Raw genomic sequence first — 16,910 nt, 5'->3', positions numbered from 1 at the left:
TGTGTTTGTTATTATGATAATACAGCAAAAATATATATATTTTTTGTCAGCGACAAGGTGGATGGAATGGGGGCACAATTTGGTCTTATTAATGGGAATTTTTGCCCAACTTACAAAGACGTGTGTATTGGTCCAAAATATCTCATTACAGTACACTGCTTTGTTGTGTGAACAGCACGACGCTGTTGTCATTCATGCTCAATGTCAAGAGAGCTTACACAACATCTGTTTTTTCCTCTAAAAATGTCCCTAGCGAAATGTAAAAAATGTCAATGTTGCCATTAACAAAAAGAATATGATTATTTCTGTGTGAAAAGCACACAAAAAGTCTTTAACTCTCATATTTTTGGATATACCATATAATAATTGTTCCACACTGCTCCTTGCTAGACTTGTCCTCAAAACTACAGTTCAACCCAGCTTCAGAGTGTAATTCAAATAGCTTGCAAAAATAGCATTAATGAAGACTGGTCTGGCCTGCTATAGCCCAATTCATCACATCGGCATTGGTCTTTATGACACTTCATTGTAGGCCTTAATCACCTTATTTAATGTAACCAGGATTAATTCTTTAGAAAATGAAGTGGAAAGAAACCAGAGATCATGCTTCTCCTTTGATGGATGCTTTGGCCCGGTGGAAAAAATCACAGGCAGGATCAGAGGAGCCTGAATGGACCTTCTGGGTGGATGTCATAATTCATTTTTATTTCAACTTTATTTAACTAGGCAAGTCAGTTTAAGAACAAATTCTTATTTACAATGACGACCTACCAAAAGGCAAAAGGCCTCCTGCGGGACGGCGGCTGGGATTACATTTTTTAATAAATTATATAAAAATATAGGACAAAACACACATCGCAACAAGAGAGACAACCCAACACTACATAAAGAGAGACCTTCTAGATATGAGGAATATGGAGAAATCTTTATTGGATGGATAATGGTGGTGGATGGGGAAAGATGGGATGGTCATGATATAGCACTAATACTGAAATCGAAAATGATTGCAAAGTTGACAACTGTTCTTTTGACATCCTTGGGTACCTTTGTCCATAACATGTGCTATTTATAAACATTGCCCATCAGGGAATGTAGCTTCAGCATATGAAATGTGTCTTGCAAAGGGTTCTTCCAGGCTTGCTATAGCTGTGAGGAATTGTCAATGAATTTCTGCTGGCTTATTTCCTTGCTGTCTGTCTTAACCCTCTCTCCCCTGTCCTGTTACTCACGCTCTCGCTCTCTCTTTCACCCCTTTTTCCTCACTGTTTTATCCCTCTTTTCTGTCTGCCATCCTCTGCTGCTCCCGGGCTCTGTGTGCAGGTGACAGACATGATGCAGAAAGCACTCTTTGATTTCCTGAAGCACAGGTTTGATGGCAGGTGAGGAGTCATCAGGCCTTTTCCTGCATATTGTCTCCAGCCCTTTCCCCTGCACACTGTACTAACCCTCTGCATGCTGCTCCACTTACCCTCATGCAAACTACTATAGCTAGTTGAAAAAAAGATGTAAAGCACTTGTAAATTAATTTAATGAGTTGTCAAAGTACCTTATTTGACCACCTGTTTTGACTAGGTCTTTCCTTAGGTTGTATAAACATTCTGGTAACCATACAATACCAGTCTGGATTGAGACTAATATGTTGTGTTGTATGTTCTCCTATTCTGTCTGTCTTGAATCTATAACTTGTAGGATATCCATTACAAGGGTAACGGCAGACATCGCTCTGGCCAAGAGGTCAGTGCTCAACAACCCCAGCAAGAGGGCCATCATTGAAAGATCCAACACTAGATCCAACCTAGGTATCAACACAATGGCATTGAATGCTATCATTCTTTACTTTAATGTGGGTATATTGTACATGTTAAAATGGAAGTTACAAATACATGTATGCATATAATATATTTTACATATCTGATAAAGGATCTGTTTTACACAGAATTTGTGGAGTTTATGTCTTCTGAGCTTGTCGTTATAAATAGATTCATCCTCTGTCTGTGATCTGTCTTCTTTTTCCTGTACAGCGGAAGTTCAGAGTGAGATTGAGAGGATATTTGAGCTGGCCCGATCCTTACAGCTGGTGGTTCTGGATGCTGACACGATCAACCATCCGGCCCAGCTCACAAAGACGTCCTTAGCACCTATCATCGTCCATGTTAAAGTGTCCTCTCCTAAGGTAATATTTAGGCTTCCCTTTATCCCCAAATGGTTCTAATTTTACTAATGTACCTGGATTGAAAATGGGAGGGAATTCAGAGGAACCAGGCTCCGGGAGTGAAATCCTTTTGACATCTACAAATATATTTTTTAAGGTGAATTCCAGGATTTGACATTGATGGGTTCCCACTGTGACTATTTCCATTCCCAACCATGACCAGGCTGATTTGCATTGCTGCCCTCTTCTGGCTTGATTTATATATCAACTATCCACAGGTTCTGCAGCGGCTGATCAAGTCGAGAGGGAAATCCCAGAGCAAACACTTGAATGTGCAGCTGGTGGCAGCGGACAAACTAGCACAGTGCCCCCCGGTAGGCATCCAATATCCCCCACAGTACACTCTGTCAACTGCTACATCCTGTTACTGTCTCTGGCCTTCACAAGGGCTATCAGCAAGTCAGTCTGTCAAGTCTAATTCTACATGTCTCTGCTCTCACCCTCGCTCTCTCTATCTGTCTCTCTCTTTCCCCTCCTCTCTCTCAGGAAATGTTTGACATCATTCTGGATGAGAATCAGCTGGAGGATGCATGTGAGCACCTGGCAGAGTACCTGGAAGCCTACTGGAGGGCCACACACACCTCCCTGAGCACCCCTCTCAACCCTCTGCTGGGCCGCAACCTGGGATCTACCGCTCTCTCTCCGTACCCCACAGCCATAACCGGGCTGGTGAACCAACAGGTGATTATAATTGATCTTATTTAGTTATATAGGGGGTTAAAGTACAATAGATGTGGTGGCAATAGCTATAGTGACTGTTTATTTTGCTGAATTATCGTTGGGCAAATCAGTTGTAAATAATTAATTGGAAAAGGTATCAGTCAGTAATAAAATGATACAGGATTGTTGCCTATTTATGGAGTCTTATAGTCACTGAGATTTTTCTCACTATATAAAAAAAATATTGCCACAGTAATGAAAATGCTGATGCTATAGTCAATGGCTGAATGACCAGATTTATACAATATGTCCCCTCCTTCTCCCTGGACAGGGCCAAAGAAATACAAACAGGAACAGCAATCACACAGCAGGAGACCACTCACCCATCGAGAGACACAGCCTAATGCCCTCAGACGAGAACTACCACAATGAGCGGCAGAGGAAGAGCCGTAACCGCCTATCCTCCGGCTCGCAGCACAGCCGGGACCAGGTCCACTACCCCCTGGTGGAGGAGGACTATCATGACCCCTACCAGGACACGTACAAGCCCCACCGCAACCGCAACGGCTCCCCCGGAGGCTACAGCCATGACTCCAGGCACAGGCTTTGAGCTGAAGACCCTTATATCACATAGGCCTCTCTTCCCTTCACATTGGGTACGACAGAGCCACAAGACAGCTATTTCATTTAATTGTACTGTAACAACCTTTTTATAAAGTGTTAGTAACTCGCTTTACCTCTGGCACTGGTTCACACTGGAAATGTGAACATTGACCAACTGAAAATCAAATCTCGACGCCTCCATTAAAAAAAAACTAAAAATAGGTTGAGGAGCAGATTTTCACCATGTTTTTTTTAAAGGGAAGGCCCAACACTGGGCTTGTCTTCTTCTTTTCTAACATGGCAGAGACTTGGCATGGCTGGGTGAAAGTGGTGACCATGTGGTCCTCGACTCCCTGTTGTCTCAGTGTTAGCAGGGGTAGCTGTCATGGTGGTCATGATGACCCATCATCACCTGCCTTGAACCAGTGCCAGGCAGAGCCATGCATCACTCGATCAGCAGAGAACCTCTTTGCACGTTTCCAGGAGCCAATAGCAGCAGAGTCAGTGCACTGTATCTTTAATTAATATCACTAAGTTGTTTGAAATTGTCTTGGATGTTAGTGTTTCCAGTCCTGTAGCCTATAACCTGCTTCTCAGAGCAGACAAAGTTTCTGTTTTGCAAAATGTTGAGTGATTATTTAGGGGGTTTCTGAATCGGAATCTTCTAGTTTCCTGGACTTCTATTCCCTTCTTCTCCTCAATGATACTTAGTGCCATTTGCGACATGCCACATCAGGACAGAAAATCACACTTTTCTAAGTAGAATTTGCTGAGCAAGTTTCATATCTTGTGCTCTTTCAGGAAAGGGTGCATCCCTTCTTTATATAGTACCTTAACACTCTAGTGTGAGTACTTTGCCTATCAGTTTAGTATGTGGAATCCAAGAGGAAATAGCCAAATTCAAGTTAGTAGATCTCAAGACTAGGCATCCAATGTTGAGAAGGGCAATATGCCCATGTGTGCTTAGTTTCAATTGTTCAAATGGGTTTCAGAGGATAGGCTCAGTGAAGATGGTTATACTTCCAATCAGGGAAATATTGATCATCTGATTGGTTTACCACATCCCATGTTCTGTACAAGCAGCCTCTGATAGTGATTTCATTTGCATCATATTTTCTTCTCTTTGTAACAGTCTTCTTAATTCAAGTGTAATATATTCAAAGAAAGTCCTGTTTGGCCAGTAAGAAATACCTGCTGTCCGCTCAGCAAAGTTTCATTGGTTTAGAATGATCAATGCCATCATGTCTTTTTGTCAATATACAGTATGTCATGGAATTATGATCCAGTGCTGTTATGTATGTGTTGTTGCTATTGAAAAACCAGTAGGACACTGTAGTTGAGTAAGTGACTGTTATTTATGATACTCACATTTCAACAATTAAATTAGTCAACACATAAGAGGAAGAGAAGGCTTCAGTCTGCTGTGAAGTTAATGTTATATTGTCAGAAAGGTTTGTGATTCTGACATCAAACACTTGGTCAGTATTATTTGCTTTCCAACCATCGGCTATTCTATATTAATGCCCCATTTAAAAGTCTTCCATGTACTGGCCGTGAAAACAAAATTATGTCGTTTTTTTAAAGGACAATTTTACTATCCCAAGAATTTGCGTATCATAACACAAATTACAGCCTTATTGCTTAACCCAGGCCTTGTGTTAAACTTCTTTCTCTATTCATACTTCCTTTCTTTTTTAGCACTGTAGCAATGGAGTGGTTACTCTCCTAATCAAATACATATCCTCAAAATGTAGCATTTTAGTTAGGAGTTTTTAAGGTCTATATGGTTAGCCAATTATAAAAGTTAAGTTGTGTAGAGAGTGTGAAGGGTATAGACTGGGGAGGTGATGGCTAGAAGTTTACGTCAGATAATGTCTCTCTATATACTATGAGTTGTGTGTTGTGCACCAATACTGGGTGTGCGTCATTATTATTTCTTCTTCATCTTTGAATGCCTTCTTCTATTGCCAAGACAGCTTGATTTCTGTTTATGCTGTATTCTATAAAGGCATGCTCGTAAAGAGAAAAACAAAAAAGACAAACTAATCTAGAGAAAAAAGATAATTTACTATGCAAATGTGTACAGTGCTGCATGCTGATGCTTTTCCTTCCTCGGCTACTTAGCGGCTTCATTGCAGTTCAATGATTATGTTATTGTGTTATTGTTATTTTTGTGAAAGATGACATTCAAAAGGGAAATGCATAACTGCATGACTAATACAACACTTTAATTCATCAAGAAGAAAGAGAAATATGTTTTATGGAACATTGATGTATAATGAGAACCAACTCTAGCTGCATAAAAAATTAACTTATTTTGTTAAATAAATTCCGAGCTCTGTTATAATGAACTATTTTCTTCATTGCCTCCCTTCTTAGGACAGATGTGTTATCTGAAGATGTAGGCCATTGAGTTATCAAAAAAATAATTTCCTCTTCACTAAAACAGAACACAAAGCAGTGTACATCCAGTGGATACTCACCGGATTACAGTGAATCATGATTTATTCATTGTGATCATTTACTTTCCTTCCTTTGTTGTGCAATTTATGTTTGTTTGTCCCACAGGTTCCCTGCATGGACTAAACTGAAGACACTGTCTTATCAAATATGTGTCATTTTGTGAATGCTTGCAATTGCCTCACTTCAAAATATGACGTAAAGTGCCTATTGATGCAGTACTACTGTGGGTAATAATTTTCTGATTCTCTCTGGAATCTATCCTCACTGGACCGACTGTGGAGAGAGTGCAGTTTAGAGTAGGCGTGCGTCAGTGTTGACGACCGCACTCCAGCGGACCAAGCAAGCCAGCTATCATTGTATTATCTAGAAATAAAATGTAAACCGCGTCCTGTAATTCTATGTCGACCATAAAGGCCTTCGTACAAAGATGAAAACGTTGTCAAGAAGCGTTGACATTACTGGTTTACTTTTCACCGTCAAATATTGCCAAGTGTGATACTGACAGCAGCACTGCCTGGCTAGCGCATTAGCAACATCTTCAGGAATTCGCTATAGCCTAGCTAAATTAATTGGCCGTAGCTACTGGTAGTTGTCCAAAGGCTCCGCAACAGCCATGGGAATACTTTTCACCAAGCTATGGAGGCTTTTCAATCATCAAGGTAAGTATATCGTTAACGTCGAGTGTGAAGTTAAATGGATAAGTTAGCTAGCTAGTCCAGCTGTTAGCCAACACAGCCAAGCCTGGTCCACTGGTTACGTTAGCTAGCTACGTTAGTTTACTTGCTAATGTATCATGGCTTTAGTTTTTACCGGGCCTATATCAGTCTAACGTAAAGCTGCCTTTTCTTTACCCAGTTACTGTAGCTACCTAGGTAACTATTTTGCTGTAATTTACAGTAATACATACATTAGTTAGGTAACGTTAGTTGAATGATATATCTCATAGCTAGCTAGCTATCGTCAACACTGCAGTGTTCAGGGGGCCTGTGCTGTACTATTTTATTTTAACCTTTAACTCGTCAAGTCCATTAAGAACATATTCTTATTTACAATGACGACCTAGGAACAGTGGGTTAACTGCCTTGTTCAGGGGTAGAACGACAGATTTAGTTGACGTTATGTCCTTAGCTATTCTGACTTTCAAGGCCTAACATTGCTAGCTAATGTTACATTGTCATTGTTTAGAGTAGACCGACTCCGGTTTGGCTTAGTAAACAGAGGAACATGCACTACAGTACAATGTATATAATGTTGCAAATTTTCTTCCTCTTGGGAAGCATAAGCTCCTGAGTTTTTCTTTTCCATGGGAAGTGTACTAGTAGATTCCATAAAATACAGTACTCTTTTGGTGGGTGTTTATGTTATCTAGGTGTTGTGTCCATATTGAACTAATTTAATGAGAGGTATATTATCAGGTAGGTAAATTCAGGATCACTGGAGAGTAAAATGGAACTTCAAGTTTCAAATTTGAGCACGAGCCCAGCTACATTTGTCCCGTTCCTTTCACAGATTGTAGACTAAAACTGTGTCTGTTGTCGTCTTTAGTGCACTGTGCATTTGTCTGAATTAGCTGAAAATGTAACCAATTCCTCCTGGCTCAATCCTGAGCTCACTCGATATGTAATCAGATCTGTGCGAACCCCTGTAAACATGAGCGCCGAGGGCAGCAGAGTATTTCTATGGAATAGTATTTCTCTGGACCGTTCGGTTTTATGTTGTAGGCCTATCTATTCTCAGGGGATCACTGACTGCGGTAAATACTTGTTTGCCTCGTCAAATAAAAGGACAAATACATAAACAATCACGGATATAGTAACTAAAGTGGTTCACTCGCATGCAGTCAGTAGCTTGGTTTCCATCCAATTTGCGTGCAAATATTATAAAACCGGCATTAAAATATGTGCCTTTCCACACCAGAGGTGTTTCCATCAGACTGACTTTGCGGATACAAGTCTGTGCGTTATGACATAGTGCACATAAACAATTTTTGCGCTTAAATGTTCATGTAACGAATAACAAAACAGTGTCAAGTGTCTCCATTCCATTTTCCATAGTTTTGTCACACAAACTGTTTCGATAATTGGCCCACGTAACAGTACTCGTCTTGCGTTGTGTACAATCAGTCATCGACACGGAACTCCAACATGTAGCACCAGTCATGTAGCTTTATTCTGTTAGGAATGGCACAAAATTGCACGTCTCACCATCCAACTCTGCACTCACGCACGCTGGTTTGGTGCTTGTTCACTGGGGCGATTCTAACTGGAACATCCCCCCTCGTAAGCAAGCTACGCAAACCAGCCAATAAGATGCCATGTTGAGTAGGTGAAGGCAAGACAAACTCAAACCAAAAACCCATTGGCTTAACAATAAAGTGGCAAGGGGAATCACCAATATAACCCTGTTACACCCAATCTGGTTTTCGTGCATGCTCTCCAGACAACTGTTCACGGATAAAGTAGACACTCGACAGGTAAGATTATATGTTGAGATGGATCAAATCAAAATTATTTTGATTTTGTTAATTGACAGCTAAGCACCGATCATCGTGTAACTAACTTACAAATTAAGACCCTCGATTTTATTGGAAAGTAGCATCAAGCTCATCACCATGCACTTTTACCACCCTGGACTATATAACTGCCTTGATTTAGCTGGACCTCAGGAAGTGTAGCTGCTGCCTTGCACCTAATGGGGATCCATAATAAATATAGCGTCACGTGACTGCAAATTTACCTCGACATGAAGGTTATTCTATCAACAGTAACACAATAAATCGTTTCCACCGCAAATTGTTGCATAATACATTTTCTGTCGAAAGAACAAATTGTCTGTCGACATTTTAAATTATACCAACATTTCCTGTTTCCTTCACACTTGTCGTGTTTAAAAAATATATTTTTCATATGCCATGACTTTCCTCGCATACAAACTAGTGATGGGGGTGAAAACATATTGTGATATTATTTCGTATCGTTTTGACAATATAGCAATATTATTTTTGCGCTAGTTGGCTGTTCCTGCACCAAAACTCGTTTTTTTTCCCCTCATAGCTTGATTTCCATCTTTTATTTTTAAATAGGGAGCCAATTTGTTTTTAGCACTTTTATTTCCATGACTGATCAACACTAGTTTTCTCATGGTTCTCTTGTCGCTCTGCAGAAGGCACTGTGAGCAATATGCTTCAACCATTGAATCACAATACAATCACCGTATCAAATAGCAATACATAGAATATCGAGAATCGCAATACATATTGTATCTGCACGTATGTATCATGATAATATCGTATTGTGAAGTCCCTGGCTGGTCCCTGGCTATTCCCAGCCGTAATAAAAACTGGATGGAAACGTGTTTACTGCCACATCAGAATGTGTTGAAGGAAAATGAAGGAATGACTCATTCTGAATGATGACGACTCCTGTCTGTTGTCCTAGCCTGGTTCCAGATATGCTTGATATGCTAGTGTTTTTGCTAACTCCATTTCTGTCATTGTCAAGCCAAACATGTATGGTATGGCAATTCCATAAGGAGTTTACAATAAAGCTACAGTTGTCCCTGGCTGGACAGCTAGCCTCTAACGAAATACAACGCCATCTTTTTTGTCTGTTACTACCAGAGTTAGGCATACCTCCCACCCAAAGCATGTCCTGTCATGCAGTGCTTTTTATGTTTTCAACGCTGCTGAAAATGGAAATGATCTGTTTTGTCAACTTTTTACCCAGCTTCTTCACTCAGGCGAACTATTGTTAGAGGCTTACAGCACCTTTCATATCTGCTCTACATGAAAGTATTTTTGCATATATAGCCTAGCATTGTACACTGTATTTTCTGGTCTCATTTAAAATATACATGAGACATTTCTGAGTGGCTCCATATTGGTTCAGTCAGAGCGATACTGTAGCTGAATTGTCTTATAAAAACAGGCTAGTTTCATTGGAATCTCCTCTCACAATGTCTTTATTTTGTAATATAAAGACCTTGTCCTCTCACATAGGTCTATTGTAATTGGCTATGTCCTGTGTCTGAGGAAGGCTTTGATTGGCTATTTACAGTAAATAGGGACGGTAGTAGAGTGTGAATGGAACAGTATGCATATATTTTAACTGCTCACACAGCCTAAAGCACCTGAGCGACCTTTGCAACTGAGAAAATATCTTATGCATTTGCTTACACAAGACTAACTGGTGGTGAGCTCAAACTCTGGTGACGCAGCTGTGTGCTCTGTGCAATCTGCATTTTTTGCAGTGGCTGCAAAAAAAGTTCACATAGTAAGATTTGTATCAGGTTCAAAACAAGTTGGTATCTGCATTACCTAATGGCAAAAAATAACACTCACCAGAACAAGTATCTACATAATGGCATCGATAAGACCACCCCCATGGGAAGTTGGCTTCCCATACTACTATTGTGTCATCATCTCTAGCTAGGAATATACAGTTGTTTCTGAGAGCAAAAATAGGAATTTCCCTTTCCTTAAAGTACCAAAGTAGTCTTCTACTATTTGTTCAGTTGTAATGAAAGTAAAGTACTCCACTGACTGACAGACTTTGAAGACAGTCCAGAGTAGTTCAATTAGGTGTTGAGTGCTGTGTCAAGGTACAGTTGAAGTCGGACGTTTACATACACCTTAGCCAAATACATTTAAACTCAGTTTTTCACAATTCCTGACATTTAATCTTATTAAAATCCCGTGTCTTAGGTCAGTTATCACCACTTTATTTTAAGAATGTGAAATGTCAGAATAATAGTAGAGAGTGATTTATTTCAGTTTATTTCTTTCATCATATTCAGTGGGCCCAGTGGGTCAGAAGTTTACATACACTCAATTAGTATTTGGTAGCATTGCCTTTTAAATTGTTTAACTTGGGTCAAACATTTCAGGTAGCCTTCCACAACCTTCCCACAATAAGTTGGGTGAATTTTGTCCCATTCCTCCTGACAGAGCTGGGGTAACTGAGTCAGGTTTGTAGGATCCTTGCTCGCACACGCTTTTTCAGGTCTGCCCACAAACTTTATATAGAATTGAGGTCAGGGCTTTGTGATGACCACTCCAATACCTTGACTTTGTTGTCCTTAAGCCATTTTGCCACAACTTTGGAAGTATGCTTGGGGTCATTGTCCATTTGGAAGACCAATTTGTGACCAAGCTTTAACTTCCTGACTGATATATTGATGTTGCTTCAATATATCCACAAAATTTTCTTTCTTCATGATGCCATCTATTTTGTGAAGAGCACCAGTCCCTCCAGCAGCAAAGCACCCCCACAACATGATGCTGCCACCTCTGTGCTTCACGGTTGGGATGGTGTTCTTTTGCTTGCAAGCCTCCCCCTTTTTCCTCCGAACATAACGATGGTCATTATGGCCAAACAGTTCTATTTTTGTTTCATCAGACCAGAGGACATTTCTCCAAAAAGTAGGATCTTTGTCCCCATGTGCAGTTGCAAACCTTAGCCTGGCTTTTTTTATGGCGGTTTTGGAGCAGTGGCTTCTTCCTTGCTGAGTGGATTTTCAGGTTATGTCGATATAGGACTCGTTTCCCTGTGGATATAGATACTTTTGTACCTGTTTCTGGCAGCATCTTCACAAGGTCCTTTGCTGTTGTTCTGGGATTGATTTGCACTTTTCACACCACAGTACGTTCATCTCTAGGAGACAGAACGCGTCTCCTTCCTGAGCGGTTTGACATTGAATCACAATAAAATCACAGTATCGAAATGCAATACATGTAGAATCGCAATATCGTATTGGCACCTAAGTATCTTGATATCGTATCGTGAGGTCCCTGGTAATTCCCAGCCAAATCAAATCAAATTTTATTTAGCCCCACTAAAACACTTGTACTCGTATATGGGTTGAAAATGGCAGATTTGGAGACATATGTGCCTAAATCGGAATGCAGACAGTAGCTGTACACTAACATGTTATACATGACATCAGAGCTCAGGGTCTCCACTTCACACCGCTGTATCGGTTATGACTGACAGCCGTTCTGAACTTGAGCACCACGGGCAACAAAAAGTTGCTCCCCATCCCGTTAATTGGGCCACTTTTGCAAGTGTTTTGTTGTCCATGTGTGCACTTCACCTTTCCATATCATAAAATGCATGTACTGTAATATACTGAGTGTACAAAACATGAACACCTTCCTAATATTGAGTTGCACCCCTGAGTTTGTACACTCAGTGTACAGTGTCAACCTTTCTGATCACCATGTTTGGTGTACAGTTACAAAATGACACTGCGTTATACCCTGGGTTTCACTGAACAGAATGAGTTTGGTTGTTGTTGTGTTGTCAAGACTATTTGCCGTGGATCACACATCTGAATGCACTCATGACTCTATTCTGTGCGCACCAAAATTATAGTCTGCTTCTCTGAATTGCCTTGTGAAATCCTAACACTGTAAGATCGTATTAATTTACCTAGTCGTGTTTGCAATAGAACAAGCTTTCAAATCATGCCCGGCTGACCCAGATTTCGATTTACAATGGGCCGTTTTTCGATTGTCTAAACAACAACAGTAATTGTGTGATGGCAAGGTTGAGTTCCAAACAAAAGTGTGCTTGCTCTTAATTCCTCAACGACACAGTTAGGAGAACTAGTTGAAGACTCTTTCAGTCATAAGTGCATTGAAATGACTTAGGAACTATGCACCTCTCACTCAAGTCCTTGTCATTTATTTGTTGTCTTATGCTTTACGTTCCACAAAATTCCCAAGAATATTCTTATCATGTTACTGAATGTATCCTGAGTATTTTCAGATCAACAAATGCAGAGAAAAGAACAGTAAATGTAAAATGCCCATAAAATCAAGTGTAATGTTTGGATTCAGTCTTGTCAGGTGAACTGTTGTCCTCACCTTTTAATCTAATAATTTTCCCATTATCTCCTAACTGTTCCCTTTTAATTGCTACCATGGTTATGCATATGCCTTCCATATTTATTCTGTAGAAACATTTCAATCTAGCCCTATCTATATAGGTCAGTTCCCACTGAGTGTAAGGCTTCATCTTACAGAATGCAAATCATTTCTGCAAAATGAAATATAAATGTTGGTAAAGGTCATTGTTGAGAAAAGTGTGTGTATATGCATGTATGTATGTGTGTGTATATATATATCTATATAAGCACCAACATGTGAAGTTCATAGGAGCACATACAATTTGGCTATGAACTTCACATGTTGGTGCTCATGGTCCTTTTACATGGAAATGACCAGAGGACATAAGGAGACGCTGGTGATAATGACCTAGGAGCAGTGTTGGCAGAGTGTAGGCTACTGTTTCTTATCTGCAGTACTGGATCAGTCCAACTATATGTGAGCCCCAGTGCCTTAGACTCAGCATGGTGGATGGTCCTGAAGGCATGTCAGAAAACATGTAGAGATGTAAATGGACTCTCTCCCCTCTTGAGCCTTATGGCCCAGAAACTAACAAGGCTTTAGATGTTCTTGAGGCTCCCTCTCAGTTCTGGTTTTCTGGGGTTTTAAAGACAAAATATTCACTTCTGTAATTTCCGTCCTGCTCAACCAACATTTCCTTGTCAGTCACATGATTAGTCTACATAAGTTGATCATATGGGCATGAGTAAGGGAGATGTGAGAAGGAGAGAGTATTGAGTAGGCCCAGCCCTAGATCCAATCCAAACACACTATACTCCTGTCTGCAGCTTTCAAGTGGGGAGTGGTTAGGCTATTTGTTCAGCTTTGTTAGTAATAATTTTGCTCAACCTGGCCTATGCCCATATCTGGTTGGTTCTTCTCTGGTAATACTGTGCATTTCTCAAATTCCAGTTATAATGTGGTTACGTACAGGCGACAGTGTTTACATGGAGCTGCATGTTTGAGTCCAGAAGGCTTTGACTTTGCTTGGATGACCAGGTGGTGGCTCAGTATCTGTCCAACCATTCCCAACAGCTGCTGCTTTCAGCTTGAGCAAGCAAGCTCACCCTAATGTAGGCCTAACTGTGCGTGTTCCCCCCTCTTCTCCGGCACTGCTAAGTCTGAGTGAGAGAGCAGTGTGAAAATGTGTAAAACATGGTAGTTTTTCACTGTCAAGTCTCGAAGTCTGCTCCAAAACAGAATGGATTGTTTAATTCATGGCTGTGCATTGGAGATCTGAGGTCCTTTGTTTGAACAATATCAACACTGTTTTAGAAGAAAATTAAGAATGGTGCTGCTCCCTATTGGGTGTGTAGGTCAGCCACAGTGCATTGAAGTCAGACTTATTTTAGAAGTTTATAGCCTAGTGTCTTGTGATTATTTGTACGTGGTTTTAAGACATATTTCTTCTTACTCTTTTTCTTTCAGAGCACAAGGTTATTATTGTGGGCCTGGACAATGCGGGGAAGACCACCATACTTTACCAGTTGTAAGTTTTTTGCCTACTGTTAGGAGATGAAGATAGGGGGGTGAGAGTGAGGTCTGAAGAAGGGAAAACAGTGGTACAACAACAGTAGTTTCTTCTCACAACTAGGGGGAGATTAGGACTTCATAAGGTTTTTTTTCTGCTAAATGAGAAAGTGACCTTAGCTTAAATACTTTTTGGTTAACCCACTTATCGAAGAATGTGATCCAATAGGGAATAGATTTACAAAATTACCTGTTGACAACCACATTGTTCTCATGCCTACCAACATTCTTACTGACTTGATTGTTGTTTTGCATTGATATTGAGAAACTCCTGTGCTTGTGTTTGCAGTTCTATGAATGAGGTGGTCCACACGTCTCCTACAATAGGCAGCAACGTGGAGGAGATAGTGGTGAACAACACGCACTTCCTGATGTGGGACATCGGAGGACAGGAGTCACTGAGATCCTCCTGGAACACGTACTACACTAACACAGAGGTCAGACCACATACTGTGGCTGTATGGCAGTTGTTTGTTGAACTGTTAACTTGTGTGTGTCTTGAATTAAACTAGGCTGTCTGGTAACATGTAACAAAAACTGCTCAACAATATTGCTATGTAATTACAATGTAAATTCCAAAATATTAAAGGATTAATACAATGTTGCTAGTGTTATTACTTAGATATAAGAGCAACTTAATGTACAGTGTTACGACTGTCTTTTTAATATCCTTTCTTATGTCTCTCTCCCTATCTTTCTCTCCAGTTTGTGATCGTAGTGGTGGACAGCACAGACAGAGAGAGAATCTCTGTCACCAAAGAGGAGCTCTACAGAATGCTTGCACATGAAGTGAGTTTTTGTGTTCTTGGCCATGTTTTATAGTGCACACTGCACACAATATTTGTGTCAACGTGGAATGAGTTTTATAACTAAGATGGGAACAAATTTGTCATAGTGGGCAGAACAAGCAAGGAGGAGGGCAGAGCCAAGCACGAGCTAGCGAGATCCTATTGGCGTGTTCTTGCAAACATTTGCCTATTTCCGTTAGGGAACACCTACTCTGTGAAGTGTGCGTGTGCCATTAACTCAATTCACCTTTGCACTCTTTCTTATCAACACCATTTTTTAGAACTTTGGCAAAGGTTAAAGTCTACAAAACCTTGCCACTGTTTGAAACAGATTCTAGTTTTGGGAACAGAAAATGTGCAGAATGTCGGCCAAAATCTATCTCGTTCTTCTATTGCCGGCCGCTGGGCTTCCTCTCACTACCATATTTGGTATTGAGTAGAAACGCCAAGCGGATGCTTCACATTTATACATCCAGTGAAATATCTGTCTCATTGTTCAATCTGTGATACTACCCTCAGCCTAGCAAACATGGAAGCAGCCTATGTTCTATGATGATCTATGAGCATATGGGTACCTCTCAATTTCATTCTCCTCATCCTCCCTCCTTGTATTTAGAACCCAAACTCAAATCAAATTTTACTGGTTGCATACACATATTTAGCAGATGTTATTGCTGTTGTAGCGAAATGCTTGAAACAGAGTTGCTTAGGAGCTGGGAATAAAGTGACCATGTCTATCGGCGTCATCTTGTCATCCACCCTCAACCTCTCTTCAGGACCTGAAGAAGGCGGGCCTGCTGATTTTTGCTAACAAACAGGATGTGAAAGGCTGTATGTCTGTGGCTGAGATCTCCCAGAGCCTGCAGCTCACCTCAGTCAAAGACCACCAGTGGCACATCCAAGCCTGCTGCGCCCTCACTGGAGAGGGGTAAGCGAAACATTTTCATTCAACCATTATTTATGCCGGTTATTCTCGTTGGGATTAAAGTTATTTTGCAAGAGACCTGGTCCAACATTCATACAGTAGGGCACTGTTGCTCAGCTTTTTTTAGTGCCAGGCACCGGCAAGCTATGGTCTTTCCTCCTTGGAGGGTCGCTTACATTTAAACTAGCATTTGTCTTATTCCCACTTTTATATGCTGAAAATGACATTATCTCTCTCCTTCCTGTCTCCCTACCTTTTAGGTTGTGCCAGGGCCTGGAGTGGATGATGTCACGACTGCGGGTTAGATGACCTTTGACGCTGATCAACAACAACAGTGTGATGTTCCTTTCTTCTCTCTACACCTTCAGTCCTGAGGGATTGGGTGGTTTACAGGCGGCTCTTTTCCTCTCCATGAGACTGACTTGACCCGGTTGGCCAGACTCCCTACCGGCCAGGATGTTGTTTTTCTGCTGCGTGTTTATTTATTTCTACAGAACACTGATCTGCTCTGACTGAGAACTGTGAACAACCAGAACTGTACCACTCTACCATTTCAGGATCCATTCTGGAAAGAAAAACTAAACAAAAGACTGTATTTAATTTCTGAATCTGCATGCTTGGTTTTCATACTATAAGAAAAAGGAATGCTTGGGACAGCTCAGATTTAACAGGAGTCGTCTTTAGTTGTGTATGAGTGGGCTTGCCTGCCCAGAGTGGCCTTGTTGCAGTATTGTCGGACGGCCTGAGGTGGTGGTATTGCCCTGTGTGTACAGTCCAGTATTTACATTACATCTGCATCCCAAATGGGATATATATATCAGCAAAAAAAGAAACGTTCTCTCA

At 40.8% G+C, this 16,910-nt stretch overlaps 2 protein-coding genes across 5 annotated transcripts in view; both read left to right on the top strand.

Annotated features, from left to right (window-relative positions):
• The window catches only part of LOC112238503 (voltage-dependent L-type calcium channel subunit beta-4), a 58,264-nt gene extending 52,444 nt beyond the window's left edge, over positions 1-5,820 (top strand). For all 3 annotated transcript variants that reach the window (XM_024407083.2, XM_024407088.2, XM_024407094.2), the window contains 6 exons: positions 1,321-1,379; positions 1,690-1,799; positions 2,022-2,173; positions 2,431-2,526; positions 2,699-2,893; positions 3,204-5,820. In XM_024407083.2, coding sequence (XP_024262851.1) covers positions 1,321-1,379; positions 1,690-1,799; positions 2,022-2,173; positions 2,431-2,526; positions 2,699-2,893; positions 3,204-3,482 — 891 coding nt within the window. In that variant the 3' untranslated portion in view covers positions 3,483-5,820. The remainder of the gene's footprint in view (positions 1-1,320; positions 1,380-1,689; positions 1,800-2,021; positions 2,174-2,430; positions 2,527-2,698; positions 2,894-3,203) is intronic.
• Positions 5,821-6,204: 384 nt separating this feature from the next.
• arl5a (ADP-ribosylation factor-like 5A) lies at positions 6,205-16,910 on the top strand. 2 transcript variants are annotated; one of them, XM_024407066.2, is made up of 6 exons: positions 6,205-6,597; positions 14,253-14,313; positions 14,644-14,791; positions 15,060-15,143; positions 15,919-16,070; positions 16,328-16,910. In XM_024407066.2, exons 1-6 carry the CDS (start codon positions 6,552-6,554, stop codon positions 16,374-16,376), a joined length of 540 nt encoding a protein of 179 aa, XP_024262834.1. In that variant the 5' UTR covers positions 6,205-6,551; the 3' UTR covers positions 16,377-16,910. The 2 variants fall into 2 exon arrangements, with proteins under 2 accessions (XP_024262834.1, XP_024262841.1); XM_024407073.2 differs by lacking the exon at positions 6,205-6,597 and adding an exon at positions 8,321-8,411.

Source organism: Oncorhynchus tshawytscha, linkage group LG03, assembly GCF_018296145.1.
Source record: "Oncorhynchus tshawytscha isolate Ot180627B linkage group LG03, Otsh_v2.0, whole genome shotgun sequence".
NCBI lineage: Eukaryota > Metazoa > Chordata > Actinopteri > Salmoniformes > Salmonidae > Oncorhynchus > Oncorhynchus tshawytscha.
Note: the sequence above shows the minus strand (reverse complement) of the source record. Positions and strands in the feature narration are given on the sequence as shown.

Excerpts from the sequence above, each read along its gene's own strand:
- arl5a (XM_024407066.2), top strand. The coding sequence starts at position 6,552 with ATGGGAATACTTTTCACCAAGCTATGGAGGCTTTTCAATCATCAAG. Across the intron at positions 14,314-14,643 it reads ACCACCATACTTTACCAGTT|TTCTATGAATGAGGTGGTCC; the intron begins GTAAGTTTTTTG and ends TTGTGTTTGCAG. Across the intron at positions 16,071-16,327 it reads TGCGCCCTCACTGGAGAGGG|GTTGTGCCAGGGCCTGGAGT; the intron begins GTAAGCGAAACA and ends CCTACCTTTTAG.